This window comes from Symphalangus syndactylus, chromosome 10 (assembly GCF_028878055.3).
Source record: "Symphalangus syndactylus isolate Jambi chromosome 10, NHGRI_mSymSyn1-v2.1_pri, whole genome shotgun sequence".
Classification (NCBI taxonomy): domain Eukaryota; kingdom Metazoa; phylum Chordata; class Mammalia; order Primates; family Hylobatidae; genus Symphalangus; species Symphalangus syndactylus.
In genome coordinates this window covers 30,379,781-30,397,078 of record NC_072432.2, presented here as the reverse complement: position 1 = coordinate 30,397,078, position 17,298 = coordinate 30,379,781, and the positions used below count along the sequence as shown (strand labels likewise).

General features: G+C 42.3%; 1 protein-coding gene across 4 annotated transcripts in view; it reads left to right on the top strand.

Annotated features, from left to right (window-relative positions):
- The window catches only part of HADH (hydroxyacyl-CoA dehydrogenase), a 48,400-nt gene that overhangs the window by 14,032 nt on the left and 17,070 nt on the right, over positions 1–17,298 (top strand). For 3 of the 4 annotated variants that reach the window (XM_055296792.2, XM_055296789.2, XM_055296790.2), the window contains exons 2-3: positions 8,607–8,735; positions 13,278–13,435. In XM_055296792.2, coding sequence (XP_055152767.1) covers positions 8,607–8,735; positions 13,278–13,435 — 287 coding nt within the window. Of the gene's footprint in view, positions 1–2,160; positions 2,463–8,606; positions 8,736–13,277; positions 13,436–17,298 lie in introns of those variants that run through there. The other variant, XM_055296791.2, reaches the window with a different exon arrangement.

The following is a 17,298-nucleotide window of genomic DNA, read 5'->3' as shown; positions in this document are numbered from 1 at the left end:
GATGCAGCAGAATAAGCTCAGAGCTCCCACTAATTCTGCATTGTGGTGAGATGTACAATTATTTCATTATATATTACAATGTAATAATAATAGAAATAAAGTGCACAATAAATGTAATGCACTTGAATCATCCCCAAACCATCCCCTCTTCCCTGCAAGACGGTGGAAAAATTGTCTTCCATGAAATTGTCTCCCATGTCTTCCTGGTGCCAAAAAAGGTTGGGGACCTTTGCTCCAGAGCATGCAGCAACAAGGCACCATCTTGGACGCAGAGAACAGCCCTCACCAGACACTGAACATGCTGATGATCTTGATCTCTGTTGTTTATACATTACCCAGTCTTTGGTATTTTGTTATAGCAGCACTAACAGACTGAAATAAGCCATATTACTAGAGTTTAGGAATTTAATGGCTCAGGAGAAAGTAGAAGCACCAAGTGTAGTGAGTAAAATAGCAGCTAACAAGCTTTGTGCACCTTCACGTGTCTGGCACTGGTCTAAGCACGTTAAACACATTAACTTCTTTAATCCTCACAACAGTTCTCCGAGGTGGGTACCTTTGTTACTAACCTTTATGACAGATCAGGAAACCAAGACATAGAGGCTTCATAGCTCACCCAAAGTCACACAGTGAGTGAGTGGCTAAATCAGTGTCTTAGTCTTTTTTTTTTTTTTTTTTGCTGCTATTAACAGAATACCTGAGACTGGGTAATTTATAAAGAACAGAAATTTATTTTCTCATAGTTCTGGAGGCTGAGAAGTCCAAGATTGAGGTACCAACATTGGTGTCTGGTGCAGACCTACTTGTTGTGTCTTGCCGGGGGTAAGAAGGCTGTCTGCACATGGCAGAAGGTGGAAGAAAGCTAGACGAACTTTCTCCGTCAAGTCCTTTTATAAAAGCCTTTAACCCCATTCATGAGGGAGGAGCCCTTATGGCCTAATCTCTTAAAGGCTGCACCTCTCAATACTATCATATTGCCAGCACCTGACTTTTGAAGAGGGCACATTCAAATCATAGCCAGGTTTTAAACTCAGGAACTCCAATTATAGGCTTGTTTCTCCACATATCACCATGCCACCAAGTAATTTAAAGACTTTGGTGGTAAAGCAAAGGCCAGCCTCAGGTGATTAAGGAAGGTCCTTTTCTTCCTCCCTTTTTATATGGAGCAAGATCCCAGCCTGTTTGTAAAAAAATAGAAGGACACAGAAGGGAAAACTTGAAAACTGAAAAACAAGTCATGAAATCAGAAGATGTAAGAATCATAAGATCAAAAGCAAAATAAAATACTTTACCTTAGAAGGCTGTGCCTGGATTCAACAATACGCCTCAGACCCTTGCAGAAAGAAGAAGGGGGCAGCCCAGAATTAAACAAACCAAAAAAAAAAAAAACCCCAAGCTATTGTGATGTGCCAGGCACCACTGCGGGTTTTTGACTTTTATTAACCCATTTAACCCTCCCAACAACCCTGTTGCCCCTGTTTTATAGATGAGGAGACAGCCTGCTGAGGTTAAGGAATGTTTTCCATCCCCAACTTGGCACACAGGCTCTAGAGCCTGGCCCTTACCTGTCTCAGTGCTGTTTCAGGCTATTGCCCTCAGACCTCACCATGCCTTCCAGGGTCAAGAAAGGCATGTGAGCAGGCAGCTTGAGCTCACTGTCACGTGTAGATAGTGAGAATAATGTGCCTTCCCCAAAGGCATTTATGAAGATCAGAGGGGATAATTTATAAGAAGTGCAAGCTCTCTGAGAGTAGGGGATTTTGTTTTGTTCACCTTGGAAGGCAGGTGTTGAGTCAATAGGCTGCAGTCAGTGAAGGAATGAATGCAGTGGCATGCGCAGCGTGGTGCTCTAAGTGATAGTTTTGGTCCATCCCTAGGGGAGCACAAGTCTTGGGCAGAGGATCAAAAGCACACACCTCTGAGAAGCCAAGTGTTTTTGTCTGTAACCTTTGATCATTCAAAAGGAAGCATTTTCTAACCTCTGCATTTTTTTACCCAAACTGTACAAAGGCTTCTTTGCTGTCCAAGTTGTGGTATGCTCCAGTGCAGCTGCCTGGCTTTCAAGAGAAACTTAGCACTACTTGTTCTGTTTGCAGCCTCAAATCAACATGTAACCAAAGGCTGTGAATGAATAATCCAAACTTGAAGGACCCCAGATTTTATTCAGGAGGAGTAACTGGAAGCCATAACCATGAACTTCCATATCTGTCATAGGAAAGAGGTTGGCCTCAGCAGGAATGAGGGATAATTCTTTCAAGAAAGGAATGAAGAGAGAAGTTAGATGGAAAAGAGATTTTTAGGGTCAAAAGAAGCAGCTGAAGAACATGTGTAGGACAGCCTTAGGAGTTACATTTCAAGACCTGGGTGTCTGCTGGAGGAAGGAACATGACCCTGCAGAGATGTTAAGGGTTGGGAGAGCTGAGCTTCGAGGCTGGAAGCCCAGCTGGGAGGCTATTAAAGAGGTAAGATGTCCCTAAACTAGTATTCAGGATGTTATGTGGTACTAAAAGGAATGTTAAACCGAGTGATAACACTGTATTCAGTTTAAATGTTTTTTTGATACTGTAACTCACCATATACACCTTTTTTTTCTTTCTTTCTTTCTTTTCTGTATTGGAAACTCCTAATCAAGATACCTTCTTTCTTAATATTTGATCTTATGGTTACCAAAAAGATTAAATCAAGCCATTGTTTTTCAAACTAGGGTCTTTGGGGATCTAAAACTTAAGTTAAAAACTCTTAAAATTTGCCTTTTTTTGGATGATCCTAGAATTCATACAAGTGTATTCTGGATGATTTGAATGTTTCATCACTAACGAGATCTGAGATATCCATGCCTTTATGTGCATTTGTGTTCATATTATTATTTGTGCCAAATGAAGCCACAGTGTCTCCTCCAAGGACATTTTGCCATAAGTTGAAGAAAGAAAAGTGGTGGGAGAATGGAGCAATTACAGGCACTTGATAATGTTGGTGTTAGGACTTTGAATGCTAAAGAATGGGGCCTCACAATGGTCAGTACAGTATTTATGTTGTAAATGTGTGTGTTGCCCGGATTCATTCTTTGGAAGAATAATTAGTTATAGGCATAATGGTAACTGTGATGAATTTTCCTCTTCCAAATATCAAAAACAGTCATATGCTCATTTAATCCAGATTTTAATATCATAATTATCTTGTTTCGAAAGAACAAACTACATAACTAAAGTGATGCTTCATTAAAATTGACATTTGACCTTGGAGAACTGATTAAATAAAATTAAATGAGATAGGATAGGCCTGGTGTCTGGCATTTGGAAAGCACTCTCTATGGGAGCTGTTATTAGGGCTGGCAAACCTCAATGGGCCCTGGTTTCAGTTGGTTGTGGAGTCTTTCAAGGAATTTCTTCTCTAGGAGATTCAAGATTTTCTCCCAGCATTGTAGCCTGTGGAGAAGAAAGGAGGATCAAAGCTCAAAGGTGGTGGTTATTCAGCTAGGAGCAGGCGGGTGACCATTAAGGATCTGTACAGGGGGTGGATGCAAGTGTGGCCAGAGGTCAAGGCTAGAAAAGCGCTACTGCAGAGAAAGGGGCTGGAATAAACATAGTCAAGGAAGCAAGTGCAGGGCCTGACCTTCAAGAAAGGAATTAAGAAGCAAGCTTTATGTAGGACTGATGGAGCAAGACCCTGATGTGAAGAGTCCCAGGCAGGAGGCCTGGTGGGGCTTGACTTTTCCTTGGGGAATGTGTGGGGGAGGAGTCTTCGCAATAGTGTCTTCAGCATAGTGTCTGGAACTTTCAGAGAGCAACAGGAAGACTTTGGAACTCAGTTGGTTTAGAGCTTCTCAGTGGTTTGAGGAGATAGATGGCAACCCAAGAGTGGCTGGTGTAGACAGGGATAGGGATCAGGGCCAACAGGTTATTTTAGGGCAGTGCTCAGCATCTGGGGGTGTTTTTAAAAATAGCAATGACTAGGCACCACCCCAGGCTTGAGGAATTAGAATATCTGTAGGTGGGGCCTGGGGTTTGGGCTTTTTAAATATTCCCAGTTGTTTCTAATCTGTGCTGGATCGGAGCACAGATCCTAGAGCAGTGGTTCTGTAACCTTGGTGAGCATCAGAATCACTACCCTTACCCAGAGTTTGATTCACTGGGTCTGGAGTGGAGTCTGAGAATTTGTATTTCTAACAAGTCCCAAGGTGATTGTTGCTGCTGGTTCATGACCCACACTTTGAGAATGCTTGTCCTAGAACCACAAAAGGGTTAGGGTGTTCTGTGTTGCTTTTGAGTCTGTAATGCTGACATGGAAACTGTCATTTGTCTGGATAGGTGCTCTTGTTTATCAGGTAATTTTTGCTATTACTGTGACTTTAATTTGATTGAAGCTGAAGGATTCTTGTTGAGGGTGGTACGTGTTAGTTTCACTTACTAGCCCTGGGGCCTTAAACACGTTATTTAACCTCTCTAAGCCTCAGTTTTCCTCATCTATAAAATGGATTAGGGTTGTTGGATTAATCAGAAATAGTCTTGGAAAACGCAGATTATGAACCCAGCACATAGTAGATGCTCAGTATGTGGCACCTGTTATTTTTGTTGCATTTGGCTTTTTTCTTTTTAAAGGCTTAAGTTTTTGTTTGTTTGTTTTTGAGACAGAGTCTCGCTCTGTCGCCCAGGCTGGAGTGCAGTGGCGTGATCTCGGCTCACTGCAAGCTCCGCCTCCCGGGTTCATGCCATTCTCCTGCCTCAGCCTCCCGAGTAGCTGGGACTACAGGCACCCACCACAACGCCCGGCTAATTTTTTGTATTTTTTAGTAGAGACGGGGTTTCACCATGTTAGCCAGGATGGTCTTGATCTCCTGATCTTGTGATCCGCCTGCCTTGGCCTCCCAAAGTGCTGGGATTACAGGTGTGAGCCACCGTGCCTGGCAAGGCTTAAGTTCTTTCTGAGGGTAGATAGAGATTGACTTCTGTTGGCTCTCTCAGCTCTTGGAGATCTCATAGAAGAAATAAGACAAGTGCACTAATAATTCAGAAATAAACAATGTGGCCTTCAAGGTGGCCTATGGCTGCTCACCCATGCTTTAGAGTACCATAGCCTGTCGAACCAGTCTGGGGATAAAAGTTGTGTAGTTTTTAACGGTCCAAATGAGAGAAAGGAATAGCCTACCTAATATCTTGAGTCCATCTCTGTGATGGCCCATTTAGACTAATGCACCAGTAGGAGATGAACACCAACTCCATGTGGATAGATTAATCGAAGAACATTGGACCTATACTCCTGTGGATATTTTATTAAGCATCTAATATGTACCAGGCATCAGGTTATATGTTGTTCATGCATTGATTGCTCACTGTGGGTCATGGGTTGGGCACTGGGGTTTGTAAAGATGATTAAGACTTGAAGTTGCCCTTAGAAGTTACTGACCTTGTGTCTCTAGGGTATGACTATAAGAAATGATGGCAAGGAACCTTGCACTTTTAGATTGGGTTGATCTCTGCACATGGGTAAAATGAAAATGCTACTATAATTTGAAATCACTTGAAGTTATGCTATAGTGGTAGTTTATTGCAACACAATAAATTGTGACCTGCATCACAGAGATTTACCATAAAATGGAAAAATATTTTAAGGAGAATTAAAATTTCTCGTTTGCCTGTATTTTCTCCTTTCAGACCTAACCATATGCACTTTGGGTTCAAGCAGGAGTGTCCTTTCTATGTATGTCTGTGAAATGTCTACACTATAAGATTTCCTTTGTATTTTCCTGAAGCTTTGTGAGATAATCGAGGAAAGAAAAGCTAAAGTAAAAAGAATTTTTTTTTTAAAGTCTGCCAGGAATAACCATTTACAGCATACAATTATTGCCTTCTTACTAGACCAGGTATGCAAGTGTAGGCATTTTGGAGAGTCCGAAATTATAGAAAATGCTTCAGCCTTTAAACTGAAGTAGGGAGAAAATTTGAGCTTTCCAGCCATGATGGGAAGGGAGGTCAGAGGCACCTCATTCTAACTCCCTCTCATTTGGAATTTAGGCACAACTGATCAGTATTAACGTTAAAATAGAGACCAAAAGACTGACAGAACAGACTCTTTGTAGAAACAAACCTAAGGCCATGCCAGGCATGCATTAAGTCATTCCCTGCAAACCATACTCTTGTTAAACATATTTTTAAAATTAACCTACTATAATGTGGCTTACTTTCCAACCTCTTGTATAGCATCATGTGACAGCAGACTCCCTTTTCTTAATTTAAGCATTCCTTTGTACAGACTTCAAGTCTTGAAACAAAGCTTAATTCTTTCAGCCAATTGCTAATCAGAAAATCTTTGAATCCACCTATGACTTGTAAGCCCCAGCTCCGAGATTTCCCACCTGTTTAGCCTGAACCAATGTTTACCTTCTATGCATTGATTTCTAATGTTACCTGCAATTCCTATCTCCCTAAAATGGACAAAACCAAACCAACTGACTGCCCACCAGCCCACCTCTGGCACAGTCTCTCAGGACCTCTTGAGACTGTTCTCTGGGCCGTCGTCACTCATTGGCTCAGAATAAATCTCTTTAAAATATTTTACAGAGTTTGGTTTTTCTGTTAACACAGGAGAGCTCATTAGAGTGTCCAGGTTTTTTGTTGGGATTGGTCATGTAACACTCTCTACCTGGCAAGTTAGAAAATTCCATACCCTCAGAAGGAAAGCAAGTATGTAGCATAAACTGCATTGTTTGCACACACAGTTTAGGCACAGCAAGGCATACTTATCAGGGAATGCTGAGAACCCTCCTGAAAGATCTAAGTTCCAGATGCCAGCCAAGGGCCAACCTTGCTAACAGGCCTTTTTCTAAGGATAGCAGTCTCAGGTCTGCCATGTTAAGTCTTTTCTGCACAAAAATTGCTCTTGCTTTTTTACATTGAATTTATTGAATTGGAGGTTCAAATTTGCATCAGATGATTTGAATCATTGGCTAGATGGGCCTTGGTCCATTGCCACTTAGGGGAAAACCTTGGTTTGGGATGATGAGGGTTTTGCTTTTGGGACATTGTTTTACTTTGCTGCCTGCCCGCAGCCTGTGGAATGGTTCCGCTGATGGGCTGGTTTCCTGCTTGCCTCTGTCCTTGTATCAAGATAACTCATCCCCCGTTGCCCCAGTTGCCCAGTCCTGGTTGTCAGACTTTTTGGTCTTGGGAGTGTTTTCATGCCTTGGTTCCCAGACAGTGCAGATGCAGCCTGCGGGTCCACAGGCTCAGACATGAGCCCACCGTGTGCTGCTTTCTCAGGGAGCCATGAGTGCAGTTGAAATAACCTTGCATTTAAAACCTGTCTTACCATTTTGAAAACTGTTCTTTGGAAATCTTGCCTTGGGATTTGAATGTCTTTGCCTTTAGGTTTTGCTCTTTTGTTTCTGTTTCTTTTACTCATTGGTTTTCTGCTTTTGAGTTTTGGTTGCCTGGCTTCAGAAATCTTATATCACGACCATGGTTTGGGACTATTTCTGTCATCTCCTTGTTCTTCTCTGGGCAAGTTCATTCTAGATAACTTGCCCCCCTCCTGCACACTGTTGGTGTCATCGAGGTTCCAAAGCAATGGTTTTCAGGGGGCTTCTCAGATCCTGAGGGATATCTCAGTTCTGCTGTCCTCTTGCATCATTTATGATTATATTAGGTCATGCCTGTCCTCTTGCTTCTGGCCTGAACTAATTCACTTACACATGCCTGTAAGGTAATCAAGGTGACCCAATGATCTGCTTTTAGCCACAATACCTATTCCATGATCCTTGCTGAAGCTATTGCCAGACAGTGATGAAATAGGGATTGATTTGTCACTCACTGTGACTAAGCTAAGCTGGCTGTGTGTGAGCTTGGGCAGCTTCACTAAACATTCCCCTTACCCTAGGATTCCTCCCTCAGCCAGGGTGGCATGGTGAAGGCAGGGAATTGCCCATTCTAAATTAGCTGATCCCAAAGACTTCATTTTCATGAGAGTCTTTCACCAAATAGCCCTTGGAGACAGGAGTCTTTTTGCCACCATTATTGGAGTTTAAAGTCTTACCTATTACTGATTTAAGGGCTGCAGAAGAGAAGGGCCAAGAGGCCAAGCTGCACAAGGGGCTCCAGCTCTAAGGAGAAAAGGATGGTGGCTGGGGAGTGGGTGCTCTGGGAACAGGCTGCTGAGCACTTTGAAATATGGCTAGTGCCACTGAGGAACTGAATATTTAATTTTACTTAATTCCAATTAATTTAAATAGCCACATGTAGCTAGTAGCCCCTGAATGGAACAGTGCAGTGTTAAAATCAGTACAGAGAAGTATTTAGAGCGTGGCCTTCAGGGCTTTGATTCAGATTCCGGCTCTCTGCTGTCTACCCATTGAATAACCATAGGGCCACTTCTTAACCTTCTACAGTTGTTTCAAGAATTTGTTGTATTCAATATAAAGGGTTTAGAACAGTGCCTGGCAAGAAGTGTGTGTTTACTTAATGTTGACTTATCAGATGTTCACTCAGTATTTTGAATGGAATGGTAGTAGAATTCATGTGGAATATGAAATGCCACTGTTTTTTTGGGGTGGGGTGTGTGCATGTGCGTGTTATGTTTTCTTTTAAAAAGAAATTGTTCTTTTGTTGCTCTAGGTTGCTGCAGCAACTGGTCACACAGTAGTGTTGGTAGACCAGACAGAGGACATCCTGGCAAAATCCAAAAAGGGAATTGAGGAAAGCCTTAGGAAAGTGGCAAAGAAGAAGTTTGCAGAAAACCCTAAGGTAATTTCTTATTATTGATGTCTTCAAGACAAGTCCTCTGACTGCTTTATATTTGCAGGGCAATGGGGGATTTCTGGCTTGCTTGCTTTTTTTTTTTCAGTTTGTTGGTGTAAAACTCATTTTTCCATAACTTTAAACCAGTATAATAACATAATTACTAAACATTCAGGGGGTACTGATTGCAAAACAGGAGAAGTAAATAACCATTTTGTTGGGTGGGATTTGAGTTTGAGAAGAAAGCTTGTACAGGTGGTGAACTCATTCTAGAAGAACATGATAATTTGGAATTGAAGAACACTTGTTTTGCTAAAAGGATGGAAGAAGAAGAAACAGGAAGATAATTTTTATACTATAAGTTAAGAAGAGAATGATATAATAAATATGGTATTTATTGAAACTAAGAGTGAATCATTCTACTTGCCAGGAGCAGAAGAGATAGAAGAATTTGAGGAACTCTGTGGAGGCTGGGAAAAAAACAGCATGGTGGGATGAGAAGGAGTTGGTGACTAAGGGCCATGCTGCTTTTTCAGCGCACTTTCACTTAGGAGTTTGCATTTAATTAGAAATACAGCACAAATCACCCAAACAAATTTTAATTTACCTTTTGTCATCTTGTTAAAGTTGCTTAAGATTGATTTCCTTGGGGCTTGGATAGAATTTCTCGCTGTATGCAGCCAGAGAAAAGTACACACAAGGCATTTGTTGTTTCTCACTTCAGGTATCCAAGGTGGTATATCTAGATGCTTTTAAAAATTTTTTTATTATGGTAGAATATATATAACATAAAATTTGCCATTTTAAACTCTACAATTCAGTAGCATTAATTACACTGACACATTTATACTTCCTGTAAGTGGAATCATACAATATTTGTCCTGTGTCTGGCTTATTTCACTTAGCATAAAGTTTTCAGGGTTCATCTATGTTGTAACATTTGTCACAACTTCATTCCTTTTTTTTTTTTTTTCTGAGACAGAGTCTCGCTCTGTTGCCAGGCTGGAGTGCAGTGGCACAATCTCAGCTCACCGCAACCTCCACCTCCTGGGTTCAAGCAATTCTCCTTCAGCCTCCCAAGTAGCTGGGATTACAGGCGCGTGCCACCACGCCCAGCTAATTTTTGTAGTTTTAGTAGAGATGGGGTTTCACCATGTTGGCCAGGATGGTTTCAATCTCTTGACCTTGTTATCCACCCACCTAGGCCTCCCAAAGTACTGAGATTACAGGCGTGAGCCACCACGCCCGGCCAACTTCATTCCTTTTTATGGCTTAATATTCCACTGGATTATTATCATATTCCAATTTAATATTCCATTGGATTTATACCACTTTTTTTTTTAACCCATTGTATTAGTCTGTTCTCATGCCATTGCTAATGAAGACATGCCTGAGACTGGGTAATTTGTAAAGGAAAGAGGTTTAATTGACTCATAGTTCCACATGGCTGGGAAGGCCTCACAATCATGGTGGAAGGCAAAGGAAGAACCAAGTCATGTCTTACATGGCAGCAGGCAAGAGAGAGAGCATGTGCAGGGGAACCGTCCTTTATAAATTACCCCCCACTGGGCCCCTCCCACAACATGTGGGGATTATTACAATTCAGGGTGAGATCTGGGTGGGGACACAGAGCCAAACCATATCACTCATTCATCTGTTAATGGAATTGGGTTGTTTTCACCTTTTGGCTATTTTGAATAATGCTGCAGTGAACATTGGTATACTATTGGTTTGGAGTCTCTCTTTTCAATTCTTTGGGTTATATACCTACAAGTAGAATTGCTGGGTTGTACGGTAATCCTATATTTAGCTTTCTGAGGAACCACCAAATTGTTTTCTGTAGTGACTGCACTATTTTACATTCCCACCAGCAATGTACGAAGGTTCCAATTTCCCCACATCCTGGCCAACACTTGCTATCTTCCATTTTTGTTTTGTTTTGTTTTGTTTCTTATTGTAGCCATCTTAGGTGTGAAGTAGTATCTCATTGTGGTGTTTTTGTTTTTTGTTTTTCTGTTTTGGAAATGAGGTCTTGCTCTGCTGCCCAGGCTGGAGAGCAGTGACATGATCATAGTTCACTATAGCCGTGAACTCCTAGGCTCAAGCCATTCCCTCACCTCAGCCTCCCGAGTAGCTAGGACTATAGATGTGAGCCACCACACCCAGCTAATTAAAAAAAATTTTTTTTTTAGAGATGGAGTTGTACTGTGTTGCCCAGGCTGCTCTCAAACTCCTGGCCTCAAGTGATCCTCCCACCTTGGCCTCTCAAAGTGCTAGGATTACAAGCATAAGCCACCGAGTCCTGCTATCATTGTGGTTTTGATATGCATTTTTTCCCCAATGTCTAGTGGCCTTTAAAAGCCAGAGAGATGACGGTGGAGATAATTTTACCTTCTCTAGGATGAAAGTCAAATAATAAATATCACAGGCAGATTAATGTTAGAAATGCTTGTTCTTTGGTGCTATAAAGAAATAGCACTTGAACATAAATTTAATTTCCTCAGCAAGACCATTTTTACTTTCTGCAGAAAGGGTACACTCGCCAGCAGTTTTGCCACAAGAGTACACCGAACAAAGGGTCATTTATAACCTGACACATCCACCTTACTGCTGTGTCCGGTTTCTATTGGCTGGAACGGGACTTCACATTCAAATGTATTTGTTTTGATTGGCTAGCAACTTAGAACTTTTTAAAAGAGGCAAAGGCAGATGAGAACAAAGGAAGGAGGAAGTAACTTGTGGAATGCTGAGAAAGGTGAAAACACCTCTAAATAAGGAAGAGGAACAGGCTATGACCTAATGCCCACTTGGACCAGTATAAGCATGCCAGGGCAAATCTTTAGGCTAAATTGTGGAGCTAAGAACATAAAGTACATTGATTTCTTTATTACAGCTAGCAGATATTTAAGAATGTTAACACAGGTCTTAGAATAAATTTTGCTTCTAAGAAAAGTTACTACTTATTCTTAATTAGATGGGGAGGAGAGTCTCTTTGAAGAGGAACTTCTACTTTACTTTTTACATTAAGATATTCTTCACCTGTCTCTTATATTCTTTTTTGTTGAGACGGAGTCTCGCTCTGTAGCCCAGGCTGGAGTGCAGCTGCGCAATGTCGGCTCACTGCAAGCTCCGCCTCCCGGGTTCACGCCATTCTCCTGCCTCAGCCTTTTGAGTAGCTGGGACTACAGGCACCCGCTACCACGCCCAGCTAATTTTTTGTATTTTTAGTGGAGACAGCGTTTCACCATGTTATCCTGGATGGTCTCGATCTCCTAACCTCGTGATCCACCCGCCTCAGCCTCCCAAAGTGCTGAGATTACAGGCGTGAGCCACTGCGCCCGGCCCACCTGTCCCTTATATTCTTAATTGTAGTGGGACCTCATGCAGGGGATGTTATGAGGAGGGTCCAGACAGATGAGATTATAAGAGCCCTGGGCTGAGGGTTGGAGTCTAGGACAGAATGAGTTTGACCCAGATAGCCTGCATTTTCCCCTTGTTTACAAACTTTCAGCTAATTGTCTCCTTGGGCTGAGTTTCTGAGCCACACCCTAAAGATAAAAGGATGGCCCCTATGCTCAAGTTGCTTAGCTCTGGCTAGCTACTCCTCAGGAGTCTATACTCCTGAGGTTTCTCTCCTCTGCCAGGGACACCACTGAGGAGGGAGGTGTCAGTTTCACTTTGCCTAGTTGACATACTATGCTTATCTAGCTCTATACTGACCACCAATATAATAGCTACTCACAAGTGGCTACTGAGTGCTTGAAATGTGGCTAGTCTAGATAGAGATGTGCTCTGAGTGTAAAATAGACACTAGATTTTAAAGCTATAATAGGGGAAAAAATATATAAAACATCTCAATAGTTTTAAATATTGATTACCTGTTGAAGTGATGGCATCTTAGATATATTGGGTTAAATAATATTAATTTCACCTGTGAACGTCTTTTCCCTTTTTTTAATGTGGCTAGTAGAATATTTCTGTATAACAGCTGAGATCTAGCTGCTTACTCCATGAGGATTTTGGATGCCTTTGCTGATTATGACTATTTTGATGCCCTGTGGACAAATTACACCATGAAATAAAAATGGCGGCTTATAGAGGCACCATCTCCGATTCTGTCCTTATTGAGGTCTGTGGAAACCTGGAGTCACAGGAGGAAAATGAGGAAACAATGAAAACTACAGGCTCTTTGGCAGCAGAGGCTGTATCTAGCTTGTTTCAGAAACAAGAGTTTCAGGCATATGACAGGCAATAATTATTTGATAAATGCTAAGTCGGCTTTCTTACCCTGGCTCTTGCCCTTGCTCTAATAGGAGCTAGTCTCTGCTTTTATTAGAGAGGAATAGTCAGCACCACCTCAAGACTAATGGATGGCGCAGAGCTATGGAAGGATAAATTACAGGCTTCGTGGACACTTTGAGAACAGATAGGGTAGGCCAATACAGGTGCTCTGAACACCCAGTTTACTAACTGGAGCAGAGCTAAGAACTTGAAAGATAATTTCCAGTGAGCCGGGTAAATGTTCTCTTCTTCCTGCCACTGCATTAGGCTGGCGATGAATTTGTGGAGAAGACCCTGAGCAGCATAGCGACCAGCACGGATGCAGCCTCCGTTGTTCACAGCACAGACTTGGTGGTGGAAGCCATTGTGGAGAATCTGAAGGTGAAAAACGAGCTCTTCAAAAGGCTGGACAAGTTTGCTGCTGAGTATGTAACCTCTGGCAATCTTCTTTTTTTTTTTTTTTTAACCTTATTTTTGTTTTTCATTTTTATTTTTTGTTTTTATAGATTTGTGGGTACAAGTGCAGTTTTGTTCCATGCCTATATTGTGTAGTGGTGAAGTCTGGTCTTTTAGTATACCCATCACCCACATAGTGAACACCGTACCCAATAGGTAATTTTTCAACCCTCACCACCCTCCCACATTTTGGAGTCTCCAGTGTCTGTTATTTCCCTCTGTACATCCATGGGTACCTGTTATTTAGCTATCACTTATATGTGAGAACATATGGTATTTGACTGAGTTGTTTCACTTAATGGCGTTCACTCCTGTTCATGTTGCTTCAAAAGACATGATTTAATTCTTTTTTATAGGTGAGTAGTATTCCATGGTGTATATATGCCACATTTTCTTTAATCAGCCATTGATGGACACTTAGGTTGATTTCATGTCTTGGCTATTGTGAATAGTGCTGCAATAAACATATGAGTGCAGGTATTTTTTTGATAGAATGAGTTTTTTTCCTTTGAATATATACCCAATAGTGGGGCTGCTGGATTGCATGGTAGTTCTATTTTTAGTTTTTTGAGAAATCTCCGTACTGTTTTCCTTAAAGGTTGTACTAATTTACATTGCCACCAGCAGCATGCAAGGGTTCCCATTTCTCCAGATTCTCACCAACATCTGTTGTTTTTGACTTTTTAATAAAAGCCATTCTGACTGGTATCAGGTGCTAAACTCATTGTGGTTTTAATTTCCATTTCTCTGTTGATTAGTGATGCTGAGCATTTTCTCATATGTTTATTGACCACTAGTATGTCTTTTTTTGAAAAATATCTGTTCATAACCCCTGGACATTCTTGACAGGTTCTGAGGGGTCCCTCCCTGGGCCTTGAACTTTCCTCCTTGTTTATTGCCTTCTCCCAGGAAGGGATCCTCTGACCAAGTTCATCCACCTCCGTCTCTCCTACCCCACAGCTATTTCAAGAAAAGCCAATATGGTTTCTGTTGTTCTCCATCCTCCCAGTTTGCTTCCGAAGAAGCTTGGGCTGCTGTGATCTGATCCTTGTCCCAAATGAGTGTAGAATTACCCATGGTAACATGGAGGGGTCCATCCAGAGACAGGCCTATATGTTTCTTGAAGTGTGTAGGTCATGGATACTCCTATGCCAGAAGCTGCTCTGACGTTCCTTGGTTCATTTCACACTGACATCTAGAGGCTGCAGAGACATCTGACAGCAGACAGTTAAGGACATGTAGGGTACTCCTGTGCTCCATTCTCGGGCATAGGAATACCCTACGTTTCCTTAACTGTCTGCCAAGGACCCTCAGAGCAGTTCTGTGTTTCCTCCTTTTTTGGATGGAGCAAACAGAATGGTGTAATTGAAGGGAATGCCTATAGGCAGAGAGGACTTTCCTGTTTTGAGCTTCATCTGGGTTCAATCGAAGTACTCTTGGGAGTGTTAAAGGAGCATTGACTTCTTAGCTGGCTGGCTTCCTGGTGGAATTCTTCCTGGCAGAATGTACCTCGGGATCCAGAGGCTTCGAGTGTGTGACACCTGACCCACTGATCAGTGCTCTTCTAGTGACTTGTTTGACTATATTTTCATGCTTCTTGGTTGGAATTGAATGGCAGAATAAGATTATATGACAAAAGCAATTCTCAGGGCACTTCCGGTGGGCAGTAGCTAAAGAGAGACACTTGCATACCAGCTTGTCGGAATGTTAACCTTCAGAGATGGGTGGCCTTGTGGCCAGAGAGGCCCTGCCCCGACAAAGAGAAGAGACTTGCCTTTCTGTCATCTGTCCATCACTGCCAATCAGTGTCCTTGTGCATTTCACACGGGCATCTAGAGGCTGCAGAGACATCTGACAAAAACAGAAGACACTTGTGGTACCGGGACTGGCTCCCAGGCCAGCAGGGAGCCCTCTGGGATAATAAATACCCACTGCAAAAAAGGGAGTTTTGTCGAGCAGTTTGATCTTTATTGAAAAGATTGGTCACTCTTGGTGATAGTGAGAGGCCTGACTGCCCTCCGTTGTCCATGTCTGGTACAGAAGAAGGATTATTGGAGAAAGGAGGCCTGGACCTGGTGCTGACCGCCCACCACCTCCAGCCTTGGAAAGGTCCTCAGTTTCGTCATCTGTAATGCGAGTTGAGGGGTTTGGGGTAAATAATTTCCTAGACCTTTCTGGCTCTAACTCTCTAAGACTAGCTTCCCCCATGTGTAAAATAGCAGCAGCACTGGTACCTATTGTACAGAGTTGTTTAGGAAACTCATTTAATTTAGCTCAGATTTCCTGAGTGCCTGCTGTGTATCAGGCACTACACTAGGCTCTTTCACCTGAATTGGTGCAAAACAGATGTGAGGTGTGAAAAGAAGACATGACCCATAGTCATACCAAAGATGTGACTTGGCTGCTGACCTTCTCCACCTTTCTTGGCACTGTTTGTTTTTGTTTTAGATCACCACCATTATTGAATGCTTGCTACATTTTTTAAGCAGCCGTATTGAGAGGTACTTTACTGACAGATTTTACAGTTTGATCCTATAATGGGAGAAGAAAATATAGTCAAGTGATACATTTCGGGTTGGAAACCCTGATGAAACAGTTGCATCCTGGAGAGGAACATGACTTCTCTAGCAGCAGCCTAAGGCACACAAATGAAAAGTATGACCAGGCCCACAGGCAGCCAGATCAAAGTCCTGACTTTCCCCTTTAGACAAAGTACGGAGTCTTGAATCCTTTGCCGTCCCCACCACCCCTCTTGTCTTGATACTAGGGTCTGGGGGCATTGCTAGTAATCACTGTGCTTGTGTTGTCGATTTTCTTTTAGAACATTTAAGAGAAAAGTAGTTTTTTTGGTACCTGAGTGTCAGAATGAGAAAAACAAAAGATGGTTCAAGACAAGTGTTTCCAGGAACATATAAGAGTACTTTTTTTTTTTTTTTGAGACGGAGTCTTGCTCTGTCGCCCAGGCTGGAGTGCAGTGGCGTGATCTTAAGCTTGCTGAAACCTCTGCCCCCCAGGTTCAAGCAATTCTCCTGCCTCAGCCTCCCTAGTAGCTGGGATTACAGGTGTGCGCTACCATGCCCAGCTAATTTTTGTATTTTTAGTAGAGATGGGTCATGTTAGCCACGCTCATCTCGAACTCCTGACTTCAAGTGATCCACCTGCCTCGGCCTCCTGAAGTGCTGGTATTACAAGTGTGAGCCACCGTGCCCAGTCCAGAGTACATTTTGTTCGTGGACAAAAAGACTGTCCTTTGTGTTTAATATGTAAACACACTGTCTTGAGAGAAGACAGTGTGAGACTTTTAGGAACAGTGTCAGCCTGACGCAGTTGGGAGAGGCAGAAGCAGAGGTCTGCTGGGGAGAGATCATTTCCTCCTTCTGATAAAATGTGCCAGAGTGCCCTGGACTGGCGATACCTGGAACTGGGCTCTGATGTCACTTTGTTTTACCAAATGTGCCCGAGTTTCCCCTTTTTGCAGGTGAATGGCCCTTCAAACGTTCTATGAAAAGGGGTATTACGATTGTAATACTAATCTTTAAAATAACACTTTCTTTTCTTAAGAGGAGTGTGGAGCCACAGCTGGCACAACCTTGGGCCCAGGCTGTCCCTGCTCTGCTGTTGTGGTTCCAGGTGCTTGTGGTGCAGGTTGTGTGGCTGAACAGTGCTTATGGTGGCCACACACATTGTTATTGGAAGAGGATCTTTTTTTCATTACCTTCTGTAATGGGGAATAGTTTATATTATTTTCCCCAATGACCACAAGCAAGAAACTTTGAAAACTGAAATGTTAAGACCTTAAAAAATGTCATTTTTTTTAAAAAAAAGGAAAGCC